At 34.4% G+C, this 13702-nt stretch overlaps 1 protein-coding gene across 1 annotated transcript in view; it reads right to left on the bottom strand.

Moving 5' to 3' along the window:
* Positions 1-13702, bottom strand: part of LOC111085380 (protein CASP-like) — a 300479-nt gene that overhangs the window by 191822 nt on the left and 94955 nt on the right. Inside the window, exon 2 of the mRNA XM_022383664.1 lies at positions 728-838. Within this exon, the coding sequence (XP_022239372.1) occupies positions 728-838 (111 nt within the window). The remainder of the gene's footprint in view (positions 1-727; positions 839-13702) is intronic.

Consider the following 13702-nt stretch of genomic DNA (forward strand, 5'->3'; position numbering starts at 1 on the left):
CCTAGATACAACCAAATTATGCATTAGTAATGGTAAAGGGGAACCTCAATACAACCAAATTATGCATTAGTAGCAGTAAAGGGGAACCTAGATACAACCAAATTATGCATTAGTAATGGTAAAGGGGATCCTAAATACAACCAAATTATGCATTAGTAGCGGTAAAGGGGAACCTAAATACAACCAAATTATGCATTAGTGGCGATACGGGGGAACCTAAGTCCCGTAGTGGATGTTCATCCGCCATAAATACTGATTAAGTACCAACATCCAGTAGAACACCACAGTAAGACATTATTAGTTGTTGTAAACAGTAAAGAACTGGCGTGACAACTCGACGTGTTACATGCAATTTTGTTTTTAAAATAGGGCTGGCTAGCAAAATCTGAAAACACTCAAAAAAGTTAACAGCTCTTAGGACTAATTTCAATCTGAACCACAACTGAAGAAGTAATGAACAAAGGGTGATCCATGTAACAGTTAGGGTTAAAATAATGAAAACGCTAAAATCTTTGACTTATTATTCTGTACAGTTTTTAAAATGGAGCAAGTATATATACCATAAAGTTGATATCGTTATAATATATATGCATGGATATATAATTCAAAAGGTGAATTTTACATAAGGTTGAATAAATGCCAATATGTGTGATATACACTTTGTGAAAACACCTTTTTATGGGTGGATTACTAAATAACAAAGAAGAAAACACCCAGTGATACATACCTCGGGCGTATTCTTTTTAAACTCCCGACATAACTCCACAAGTCTTCTTCTAGATATGTCACTTTCCTCCTGCTTGTTAGCGAGTTCTGTAGCTCTGGCATCCAAGTCTTTCTGTGGACAGAGATAAAACAACTCTGTGTAGCAGTTCTTTCAAGCCGGAAACTTTGTAACTCTCAATGTTTTTATACATTCATATACACCAGGAGTTTTCAACCTTTCTTACTCGCACGCCCCACAGCAAACATTTTTTGGTACTTGCCCCCCCCCCTCCTCCAAATGCAAATTTGCCCCTGATTGGTCCTTTACTTAAAAGCGCGTTTAAAAAATAAAAAAAAACGTTAAAGACAACAGAGTGCTAAGTTGTATTATATTATATTTTCCAAAATCAATATTTTTGTAAGTTGTTATGGGATCATTCAAACGTTCGCCCCCCCCCCCCGGAAAGATTGACGCCACCCAGCGGTCGAAAACCGGTGATATAATAGGCGGTATGGGTCTAACAGTTAATCAAAATTGCACTGTAGTCGAAATATTTTACTTTTGATACCTGGACAGACAAACACATGTGTACATATGGTCATTTATTTTATGACGAGCAAATAAACCCACAATACTGATCACTTACAATTCCAAAGCTACTATTTAAGGGAGGAATGCTCATCTGACATAATGTGAACATTATACACTTAAAGAAAATACACGTGTATTTATATTTAATAAGGTTGCACTAAAAATACAGAACAACGTGAGCATGGTGCTACAATTAGAGTATTATGAAAGAGACTGCATAAAATAAGGTGATCTTTATTGTACATAATTGGCTCTATTTTCATGATTTGTTCGTAATGATTGTAATTTGCTAAGTTAAAAGGATTGTCCATTAATCTTAACAAAATAGCTAATAATAAGTTTGATATACATATATATATATATATATGATGTTGTTGTTGTTGTTGTTTTTTTGAAGAGCACTAGGTCATGCATGTTACATCAGTATTTGTTTACCAGCATTATTAGATTTGGTAATGATGATAATAGTTTCAATTTATATAATAATAGTAACAGCATCAAATAAATAACTCAAATTATTGTAATAAAAGATTATTTTTTAGATATGCACCAGGAACCCATTTTCTTCCAAATGCTTATTTCCAAAATGATTTGCATTACAATATCTTCTGGCTACAATGGCTGATTACTTTGTACTACAACAATGAACGTTTGTATATCAACTTACGGATTGTATAGCTCAAGCAGCGTCTATCATGTGAAAAAAAAATGGTTATGAGAAATAAAAATTGTAGTGTCGTTTGTTCTCTAGAAACACTGCTAAACTATCAACAAATCAGGCAGTTTTAAATGTTTAACCCAATTGTTTAAACGTTTTCCAATTAATTCATCTTTCCATGGTCAGGCCAACCTGCACTCTCCATATACCCAAAGGACTGGCTTGACTGTGAAAACATGAAAACAAGAAGAAGGTTATAAAAAAAGTGAAGGTTATAACAATATTTAAAGTCAGTCTTAACCTCACAATTGATTCTTGCACAAACATGTATTAAAGGTGAACCAATTTCAATTTACAGCTTGTAATCGATTATCAATATCAAAAGATAGTTAGTTTGTTTAGAATATTCACAGCAAACTACACAAGGGCTATCTGTTCCTAATTTTGAATCCTCTGGTAACCATTGGGTTACTTTTGACTGACCGAATAGTGAAATTTGACCATCGCCCTTATAACATACTTATGGCCCCAAAGTATGGAGTGCGAGCTCTCACGACAGAGGGACGCAAACCATGAACCCCCAGATAAAAAGTCTTGGCACGCTAATGACTTTGCCACACCCGGTCCCAACATCATCAGATAACGTTCAATATGTTCATTTCAGTCCTTGGGCATGTTGATCTTCGTTCGTCAAGGTTGCCTTCAGAATATACATAATAATGGTAATATACTAAGTATTTAAAACAGGTCCAAACAGTTGCCAGTATTAAAAGGAATGGCTAATGAAGCTAATCAAGTTAGAGTAATATTTAGTTTGCACACCAGCAGGCCTACCCACTGACTATAATTGTGTATAATCAGTGAGTAATAGCTTATTATTTCTAATAGCTTAACATAGGATTTCCGGTCATTGGTTTCATAACAGATTAATTTAGATACAGAACAATGTGGATTATTTCCTGTTCGGAGAACGCCAACTTTACCACCGTAAAACAATAATCGACAGTATAAAACAGAACCACCAGCGTGCAAGGTCCTCGGGTGTTTTCATTAGCGTGTGGACCGATATAGCTATATTTTACCTAGTAGTTACGAACGATCAAAAACAAAAACAGTATAAAACAACACCTACTAATAATTTTGTTGTACTGAAATAAGTCGATGTATAGCTACTACATGCTTCCTGGACTTTTTTTAGATAAGCAGAATATATTCGTATCGGTTTAGGGCAGCAATGCTAGAAATATCCATAATTGTTTATTCTATTTCTTGAGCTCACAGATAAAAATATATTTACCCATCTTATACTAACATTGAACTAAAAAAGTAAAGAAGCTTAGCGAAAAAACTGAAGGATAAAAGATCCTAGTTTAGGTTGTTTGGACGAAACTACCATCATTAACAATATTTAATGACGTCTAACTATCTGCGGAGGATATACAAAAAATAATTTTTATTTCAAAAGAGGACTCGCAGAAAGTATATAAAAATAAAAAGCTACACAAGTATAATTTTTGTTGCTTGTAACATTAAGCTCTTAAAACCTATTCAGTTAAAAGACTAGCTACATAGCATATGAAATATATTATTTCACTTTTCATCATGTTTCATGTACAGTTAACAGAAAGAAAGAAGATAATTCCATATACTTCACATGAATAACATAATATATTTTTTGATGTAAATAAATACTTACTACTTAAGATCAGACAGACAGACAGAAGGGGCCAGTGGAATCTGCCAATGAATATCCAAGAAAAGAAGCAACTTAAATGCGAAGAAACGTTACCTACGTTACCAGATTACTGGAGAGTGACAATTAAGTCACGAAACCGGTACTGACAAACCATGCGCTTCAGCAGCATTTCCGAAGAACAAAGATAACATTAAACCACAATCCCTTATTTAATTTCCTCAGACGTGAGTCATACATTCACGCAACCGCTTTCGAAACAACAATTTTCCAGTTTAAGATCAGCGTGCTTAATTCACTAACGTTATTTAAGGTAAAATAAATGCCCCCCCCTAAACATTTTCTAAAAATGCTTAAGTATATATCTCGAAACACTTTCTAAAAATGCTTAAGTATATATCTCGAAAACACTTTCTAAAAATGCTTAAGTATATATCTTAAAAGCACTTTCTAAAAATGCTTAAGTATATGTCTCGAAAACACTTTCTAAAAATGCTTAAGTATATATCTCGAAAACACTTTCTAAAAATGCTTAAGTGTATATCTCAAAAGCACTTTCTAAAAATGCTTAAGTATATATCTTAAAAGCACTTTCTAAAAATGCTTAAGTATATGTCTCGAAAACAATTTCTAAAAATGCTTAAGTATATATCTCGAAAACACTTTCTAAAAATGCTTAAGTGTATATCTCAAAAGCACTTTCTAAAAATGCTTAAGTATATATCTTAAAAGCACTTTCTAAAAATGCTTAAGTATATATCTCGAAAACACTTTCTAAAAATGCTTAAGTGTATATCTCAAAAGCACTTTCTAAAAATGCTTAAGTATATATCTCGAAAACACTTTCTGAAGAAAAAAAAAAGACAGATAAGAGTTTAACATTTATTATGGCAATAATAATATAAATAAAATAAATACATATGTCAAAAAGGTCCAAGAAATCAAACGATTGACTTGATATACGTCCATGTAGTGGATACTGAATAGACAGTTTATTGTGCAGACTTGCTAGCTAAAAAAATCACAGTAAATGGAACACACTATGAAAAAGCTTGCAATCAGAAAAACCAGTTTCACATTCATATTATGTCCTCTTCAATTTCACGTTGTGGACCAGTTTCCCTGGCAGAAGACAACACGAGACTGAATAGGACCCACTAATATGTCGAAACCAGTTTTTCTAATCCCAAGTCTTTTGATAGTTTGTTCAATTCACTATATTTCTGTTTCTTCCAGTAGTTTTTCAACTATTATGCAAAATATTGTTATTTCATTACAAAAGGATCTCCTTTACAGGTTTTATAATAAAAAGTAAAAAAAAAAAGCATTGTCTAATTTTTTTTACAACCATACTTTAATTTTTTTCGTACTGTTTCCCAAGGTTGAAAATTGAGTGTTCTTACATATTTGTAATTCAGACATTTGTGAACTGTGTATACGATGTTAAGTCTGCTTGTTTGAATTTATGCACAAAGCTTCACAATGGACTATCTGTGCTCTGCCCACCACGGGTATCGAAACCCGGTTTCTAGCGTTGTAAGTCCGCAGACATACCGCTGTGCCATATAATTGTATAGAATTAATTTAAGTTACACTTGTATGTTTCTAATCGATATCGCAAAAGTTATATGAAACACTGATGTTGAACTATTTGTTTATAATGATGATGAACTATATGTTTATAATACCTATACTTTTAAATTTGGTGTTCAAATTATTGCTTCCTGCAACAATTCATTTACTCCCTGACTTCGGGAAGTACAGAAGTCTGTTAGCTTTCGTTTCAGATAATAAGAATTAAACGTATTATTACGTCCTTCATGTTTGATTTGTTGTTTATCTAGCGCAAAGCTACACAATGGGCTATCTGTGCTCTGTCCACCTCGGGAAATCGAATCCCGGATTCAAGAGTTGTAAGACTGGAAATTACTGCTTATCCATCGTGGGAATCATTATTTATACAGACTCATATAAAATGTTTTACGTGCTAAAAATATCCAATAACTTACTTCGTGGTTATCTCTCGAAAACAAATTGTACAAAACATTGCAGCCACATATATATATATATAATAATGAAAAATAAAATCAGCATCTACTGGAAGTTTATCAAAATTTATAAAAACTTTGTTCTGGCCTTGGAACTACTTCTTCAATCGTTGATTGTACTCTTTATGAAGGTCGTGATTACACACTACTGCCCGACACCAAAATATACATTTCAACAAGCTTCTGTAAAAGACAGAGGTCAAATTTGGATTATATATCCAGATGTGGCAGGATGCATCCGACCTTTTGGCATGTGAGTATTGTCAGCTCCAAATCGTTGTTTATTTTGTTGATGGTATCAAGATATATTTCCAGCTTTATCGCAACGGCTTTTTGGATCAGAAGGTTCTTTTTCATAACAACAACCTTCACTTTGTAGATGAGGGGTTTGCTTCAGATTTTCTTGGGATGTAGTTTCAGTTACCCTAAATGTTCTACTGTAACAGCTCCTCGGTTTCTGTGAAGAACATTGGAGGCTCCATTCTCCGAAGTATTATATTATTTGGCACTAGGTCATTTAACAATTTTGCTATACGAATATCTTTCTTAGGTGGGATTGAGACATATATTCCTCCACCTCCGATATCTATAGGTGGCTGCATTGCGTGTTGAACGGTTAGGAATTCGCCGTGAACCACTTATATAGGTGCTTAAAGATGTCGCTCGTGACGCCACTTCTCGCATCCACGGCAACACCCAATGCATTAGTTTATATAAGTCGTTTTTATAAAGTGTCATTATCGCTCTGTTCAATAAATTCGTTCTGTGATTTAGCTACTCCAACTTCTGACATTTTAGTAGGATAATGATTTATATTGTGTCTGTTTGTACTTACTCCGACTAATCTCTTTGATTACAACTTTGTAGCTTATACATTAATGTAAAAAACCAATTGATTTTCAGGCCTCAAGCGAAATCTAATCACACATTATATATATATATATATCCTAGCTTTTCCACTGCGTTCAAAGTTGGAAAAAAACCCAGCTCAAAACGAGGATAAACTAAATACTGTACAATATGAAAATCCAGCAAGGCAGAAGAAGGTTTAAACTTTCACCCACTCATTCAACAAACCGGTTTCATTTAAATACACTATGGGGTTCTCGGTGTTTTATTTGTTGATTCGTTTTTACATTAGTTTCAGTCGTATCTGTTTTCTGTTGGTTGTTTATTTTTCTTTCTATGTCATGCCTTTGCGACATTAAATTTCAATTTGACCACTTTCAAGATGTGAACTATCTAGACTGTTATTACATAAATCCCTTGCACGTGCGTCATCTTTCCTATAAAGTTCACAATTTTAATGCAACTAGAGATTTTAAAAAATGCTCGATAATACATATACAATTTCAAAACAATTATTTAATGTTTCCTAGTGGCCCGTTTCAAACAAACTGTCGTGAAAATCCTTTGTTTATACTTCTTCTATTATTCTAACTAGTGACACTTTAATAATCATTATTAATTTTTCATATTGGTTTCTTCAAATATATAGATTAAAGATCGGTTAATGTTATTTGATCTCATTTCTAATCTAATCAAATCTCAAACAGAATCGAACAGGCGCCATTAAAATTGGAAATTTCTAAGTTTATCGAGAGATATACAGCTCGGACTGGAACCATTCTTTACTAACTACAATAGTTTTTTCTAACTGAGAACCGAAGAGCACGTGTTTTAGTTGCTTGTTTTTTTCCAGCTACGTTGTTATACTCGTGAAAATAAAACTACCATTCACGTTACTTCATATATAACGTAGCTCTGCGCTAACTTATTCCAAGAACACGATGGGCACTTCCTGTTCTCTGATGACCAAAAGCTTCATTAGTAGTGTTGCCTTCTTCACTAGTATTCTATCACTAGTATTATATCTTTAAATAAAGTGATTGCATTTATAAGATATTACACTAACCCAAACTAATGCTTCACGTGCCAAGACTTCACCGATTGACAGAGCTGGATCACAAAGCTATGTAGCTGGCTGCATTTATCTACACCACTTAACATCACGCAAGACCCCTAATACTAGGGCAGTAATTCAGATGAACAAAGAAAACCTGAAGGTTTTTATAACCTATATGTATGCTCACAACCCACCAGGCTTTTTTAATTCAGCTGTGCATACTCGAAACAGAGCACTTAATGATTTTCACAAACTGTGTTAAGTAACTATATATTCTATTCTTATATAAACGAGAGTATTAACGCTAGCTCTGAAATTCAAACTGTTGTGTTCGTGGAATCTCATCTGTTACAAGACGCAGTACTTTGTTTCAAGTCTCCTTCTGAACGGCTCTGGTGCTTTAACTTGATCTACATCCCATTGTTCTACAACGATTGAGTACAAGGAATATTCCCGTCTTGAAAATTCTAAATCTCTAATCGGAACAAATTTTATGATCTAAGTTTTCGAATACTTTGGGTCAGAAAAGACTGCCATACCTCATTTCGGTGGCATCATACTTCCCGCCAAACGATGTCAAAATGTAGTTCTGATATACTCTATTTTACTGCAAATTGTATCTACAAAGTTTGTCACGTGATTTGCTGACTATAACATACTTAACCCTCTGTAAATAAAAAGTGTCATTTATACGGAAACATTATTTATCAGCAAATCGAATATAATATACATGATTTCAAAAAGAACCAAAGAAACCATATCCAACACACTTTTGTCTAAGCATTGATCTAATAAAAATAATAATATTAAACGTTGTGGTCAAACCCATGGGCACGAGAACTAGAGGTGCTGAGGGTACGGACGCACACCCTAGTTTGACGCACGGGGTTACTGTACACCTGCTGGTGGTGTTCGAAGAAAAGTGTAATTATAAACATTACTAGCTTGGTAAGTAAGATTGCCACCTGCCCAAGTTCTAAACGAAGTAATCAATTTTTAGTAAGTTGCCCCATATCTTGGAATGTGTGGTCTCTGTCATATACGGGAAAGGTCTGACATGGTCTAGTGGTTAGGGTGCTTGAATTACAATATGTGGGTCGCAGGATCGAAAACCGTCCCAAAAAATGCTTGTGCTTTCGGCCATAGGGACGTTATGATGCACGATAAATCTCACTATTCATTAGTAAAGAGTAATTAATCCAAGAGTTGGCGGTGAGTAGTGTTGACTAGCTGCCTTCCTTCTAGTCTGTAACTTCAAAATTAGGGACGATTAGCGCAAAGAGCCCTCGAGTAGTTTTGCGCAAAATTCAAAACGCAAATAAACAATATACAGAGGTTTCGATTTTGTTCTATGGGTTTCAGCACCTTACAGAAATTGTTCTGGCGTCAATAGGCGTAACTTGCGCTTTTGTAGCTTGAAGACAATATAAGAACAAAATGAACACTTACTAAAATGCTTATTATATACAAGATGTGTCGTTTTAAAATAGACCTCAGAGAGTGTACTGCATCAAGGTTGGATTTCACGAGTGAGGGATATAGAGAGTACTCTCTATGTAGACCACGTTCTCCTACGTAGCTTCTAGTGAGCTTAGGCTTCCCAGAGTAATTAGGAAAAAAACGAAAAATAAAAGAATGGGAGCGTGTTCCCTCAAAGCGTCCAGGTTTATTTCTTAATCTAAAGATAAACACACATCACTAGTACGGATTTTCTGAAGGCCAAGAAAATTGCTGATAACAATGGATAATCAGTATCAAATGTTTCACTATGGCATTTTATTTACGTCGAGATAAGTTGTTATTTTTCCAAGCTTTAGTAATTTACCATTATTAACGTGGTCAAAACACCATCACCACTTTATATACGTATTTGCTAGAAAATGTTTTTACTGAACGAGCTCACAGGCCAACGGTTGTTGTTGTCGTTCAATACCACGACTGTTTTTATCAGCGTATAGCAATACATTCTTTAGATACAGCAACGCATTCTTTACACATCTTTACTGTTTTCCTTTGTAGAAACGATATTCTAAGTTTTAACTTATTTCCGGCAAGTCTGAGGTCTTATAACGCTAAACATCGGGTATCGATACTCGGGGTAGGCACAGCTCGTACAGCCCATTGTGTAATTTTGTGCTTTAATGAAATACAAACAAAGAAACAAAATTCCGTTAAATTTATTCTGTTAAAGAAAACTGAAAACAATTATACACCATGTGATCGTAGTTCTGATTTGACACACGAGCGTAATCGAAATCAATTACAAACGTGTAGAGAAAAGGAAAAACCGAAATCTCATTGTTCAAAATCAAAACTACTTTTTCTCCTCTCAACTATAACAGAACAACACGTGAAACCATCTACACTTTCACAAGAAAATTGTGGTCCGTCCAATATGCGACTGAAAATTTTGGCGTTAATAATGAATACGCTTTAAACATAAAGCAGATAAAAGGGCGTGTGTTTTCTAAATGAAATAATTCCTGAGTTACATGTGCCCCCTCCAATGGCTCAGCGTCAAGTCCGAAGGCTTATAACGCTATAAACAGGTTTCGATACCCGTGGAGAATACGGCACAGACAGCCCATTGAGTAGCTTTGTGCTTAACTACAAACAAACAAAATGCGACATATATATGAGTAGCTTGCAGCATGGGAAGACAAATCAGTGCTGGACGATTAGTTTGAGAAAACAACTCAGTTTCTCTTTCTCTTGAATAACAGTTTAAATAACAACTAAATAACAGCTTAAATAACAACTAAATAACAACTTATGTAGCGCAGTACTGATATTCGTTCTTTGTGCACTAACAGATTTGAGTGTATATTGAATAACAATTTTCAATATGAATATGTATCCGTAGACACGAAAATATTCACTTTTTTTGTTATCAAAGTGACTTTATCAAGGTAAATCTTATTACAAATCAACATTCAAGATATGTAATCTATATTGAGCCGGACGTAGCCGAGTAGTAAGCTGGAATCCATCAATAGTCTATCAGATCAAAATAAAAACTGGCTAGCGCTGATAGCCATTGGGTAGCTTTACACAAATATCCAAAACAAATATCTATAAGATACTTGGCAAAATGAAATACTATTAATAGTACTAAGAGATATCAGATAATATAAAATGTACATGCCCACCAACTACATTATATTCCTACATTTCTGTAGGCTCTTATTATACACAAATATTCTTGCACAAAGATGGATGGATGGGTCAATGGGTGTGAGGGTGAGTAGATAATAGATAGGTACTATTGTACTGTTTTTCAAGTTGTCATTTCTATATTTTGCAGGCGTTTGTTGATTTGAAACAAACTTATCTTAAAAGTGATTTGAAAGAAAACCTCTTCATTCCACACTTTCATAAAGCAAGAAAGAAGTAAGAAAGTAACGTAAGCAAAAACAGCAGCTTTTACCTCAAGACTATACACATGAATCCATGCTAGGTTATTGTATTTCAGTTTCGAAAACCTGGCTCTCAGATTTCCTTAGCCTGACCCTCAACTAACCTAGTCCTCCTTTGAATATTCACACCCTCAACTGACTCACTCCTCCTTTGAATATTCATGCCAAGTCCCCTCAACTGACTCATTCCTCCGTTGAATATTCACGCCAACTCCCCTTAACTGACTCACTCCTCCGTTAAATATTCACGCCAACCCCCCATACTGACTCACTCCTCCGTTGAATATTCACGCCAACTCCCCTTAACTGACTCACTCCTCCGTTGAATATTCACACCAAGTCCCCTCAACTGACTCACTCCTCCTTTGAATATTCATGCCAAGTCCCCTCAACTGACTCACTCCTCCTTTGAATATTCACGCCAACTCCCCTTAACTGGCTCACTTCTCCATTGAATATACACACCAAGTTCTCTCAAGTGACATACTCCTCCTTTGAATATTCACGCCAAGTCGAAAAACTCCAGAAGATTTATTCCTATACAATCTGTCATCCACTTCTTAAACCATATCAAAAACTAACTTTAGAAACGTGTTGATGTGAGGAGATTGGGACAGTGATGCGTATTGTACAGCCCACGAATGTATAAATGGCTTCAACTGACCAGCTCTGACAGCTTGAACTTTGTGGTCACCGACACCATTTGAATAAAAGCAAGCAGTTTGTTACAAGCCAAACAGTTCCGTTCCACTAATCCCGTCATTAACGTTCCAACAAGGAAATTCTCAGTTGGGAACTCTATTGTTTGTAAGTTTCAGGTAATACGAAATTACGCAATCTGTATGTCTACACGTATATTACAACATAAGAAGTAGACATTATATAGGTTTCTCAATATATTTGTATAATATACAGTTATGGCGAATAAAAAGTTAATGCCATATTAATTTGGTCACTGAACACGATGTGGGTTGATACGATATGAAATGTTAAAATAAGATAAGCAGCAATAGTCTAAAATGATAAAACTACCAGTCATTGACTGACATCCTGCTATCACTCATGTAAGCATACATAAAGTTGTGTATTTTATGATCGTTCCCACAGGGGTAAATAAAGCAATATTTGTCTTTCATCTTGGGTTGAAATTACGGAAAGATTACCTAATTAATTACAAAATATTCTTTGCTGAATACATATTGTATATCTGCTGGAACTATAAAGGTCTAATATACGTGTTTGTAACATTTCCTTCTCACGCAGTTATTTGTTATTATCACTAGAACGACATAAAAAAAATCTCTCGTTTTTCATCTTTAGTTAAATTGGTGCTTTCAAAATTCCCTTCTCTTTTTAGAATTCGCACCATATACTGTGTTTTTTGTGTTTTTCTTAGATGCTAGACAATTCACCTGTAATCTTTGTTGTGTGAGAAATATCAAGTCATGCATGCCAAAAGAGACAGTGTATTGTTTACAACCACAAGTAGATGTTTTTGTTGTTATTGTTTTTAAATTATGGTTATTGCAACGAATTTGTTATCATATATTTATTTTAATATCAACGTTTGTTTAGATTAAATTTATATTTAGAAACATACATAGATGATACTGTTAAATATTTATTACGAAACACCCGCCTATTCTCCAAAGGTTGTAGAAGATTCTCGAGAGTAAGAATCAACAATATATTTATATGCATAAACTCTTTAACCAGTATTGTTATGTAAGACTGAAATTTCTAGAAAACCTTCCCATGACTATAGATATAAATAATACCATGTGCCAGAAGAGTGTCTATTATTAGTTCGCTATAATCAGTGTGCTATAAACCTTTGAAAGCTATAACTGTGATTGTTATAATGCTTAACAATCGGAAAACTTAAGATATCTGACCAGGAATATTTATAAATTTCAAACATTACAAATCATTTAACTTCAGTGGATTCTTATCGGACATTAGTAATTTTACGAAAACATATAAATTCTTCGTGGAAAATCTAGTGTGTGTGGCCAAGGAAAAAGCTAGCTAGCTTCCTAGCAGATCGTATCTACATCAACTCGTAATTAACTCGCTCATTGTGAACCCTCGATAAGATATCAAGGAGGTTCCAGACTAGAAAGAAAACTTTATATTGTTTGTAATGTTTCCGAGGAACTTCAGTGATACAAGTCCTTTCTTGATTAAACCAGTTTATTCTTTCTCGATACAAACTTTTAGTACACAGAAAGTCCACAGTCAGTACATTTCTCATCACTTTAAACTTAACAACTTTTATAATACATACTATAAATCACAGTGATTCCCAATCTCGATAACTTTGCTCTCTACGAGTACAAAGCACACACTAGCTCGAAACAGAATAATAAATTACCCAAAACTCACCATGACTACTGTTCATTTAACCATACATTCATTCCCGCTGGCTTTTCTTGTCAGGCTTATATACTAAAATTCGAGGAGTTCCCTGATAATTCGAGAAACTCAGTTACGCATGTGCTAGCAGCGTCACGTGACTTCCGCTATCGTAACACTGCCTCTTCCTTAGTATTGTTTGTCCCGAACAATAGTCACTTACATTAAACCAATAGATAATTAACAATAACTTGATTAAATGTACAGAAGTTACAAACACAAATTAAAATAAACAAAGTCTCTTAATTTTACTAGGACATTTCTTCTTT

This window comes from Limulus polyphemus, unplaced genomic scaffold (assembly GCF_000517525.1).
Source record: "Limulus polyphemus unplaced genomic scaffold, Limulus_polyphemus-2.1.2 Scaffold358, whole genome shotgun sequence".
Taxonomy (NCBI): domain Eukaryota; kingdom Metazoa; phylum Arthropoda; class Merostomata; order Xiphosura; family Limulidae; genus Limulus; species Limulus polyphemus.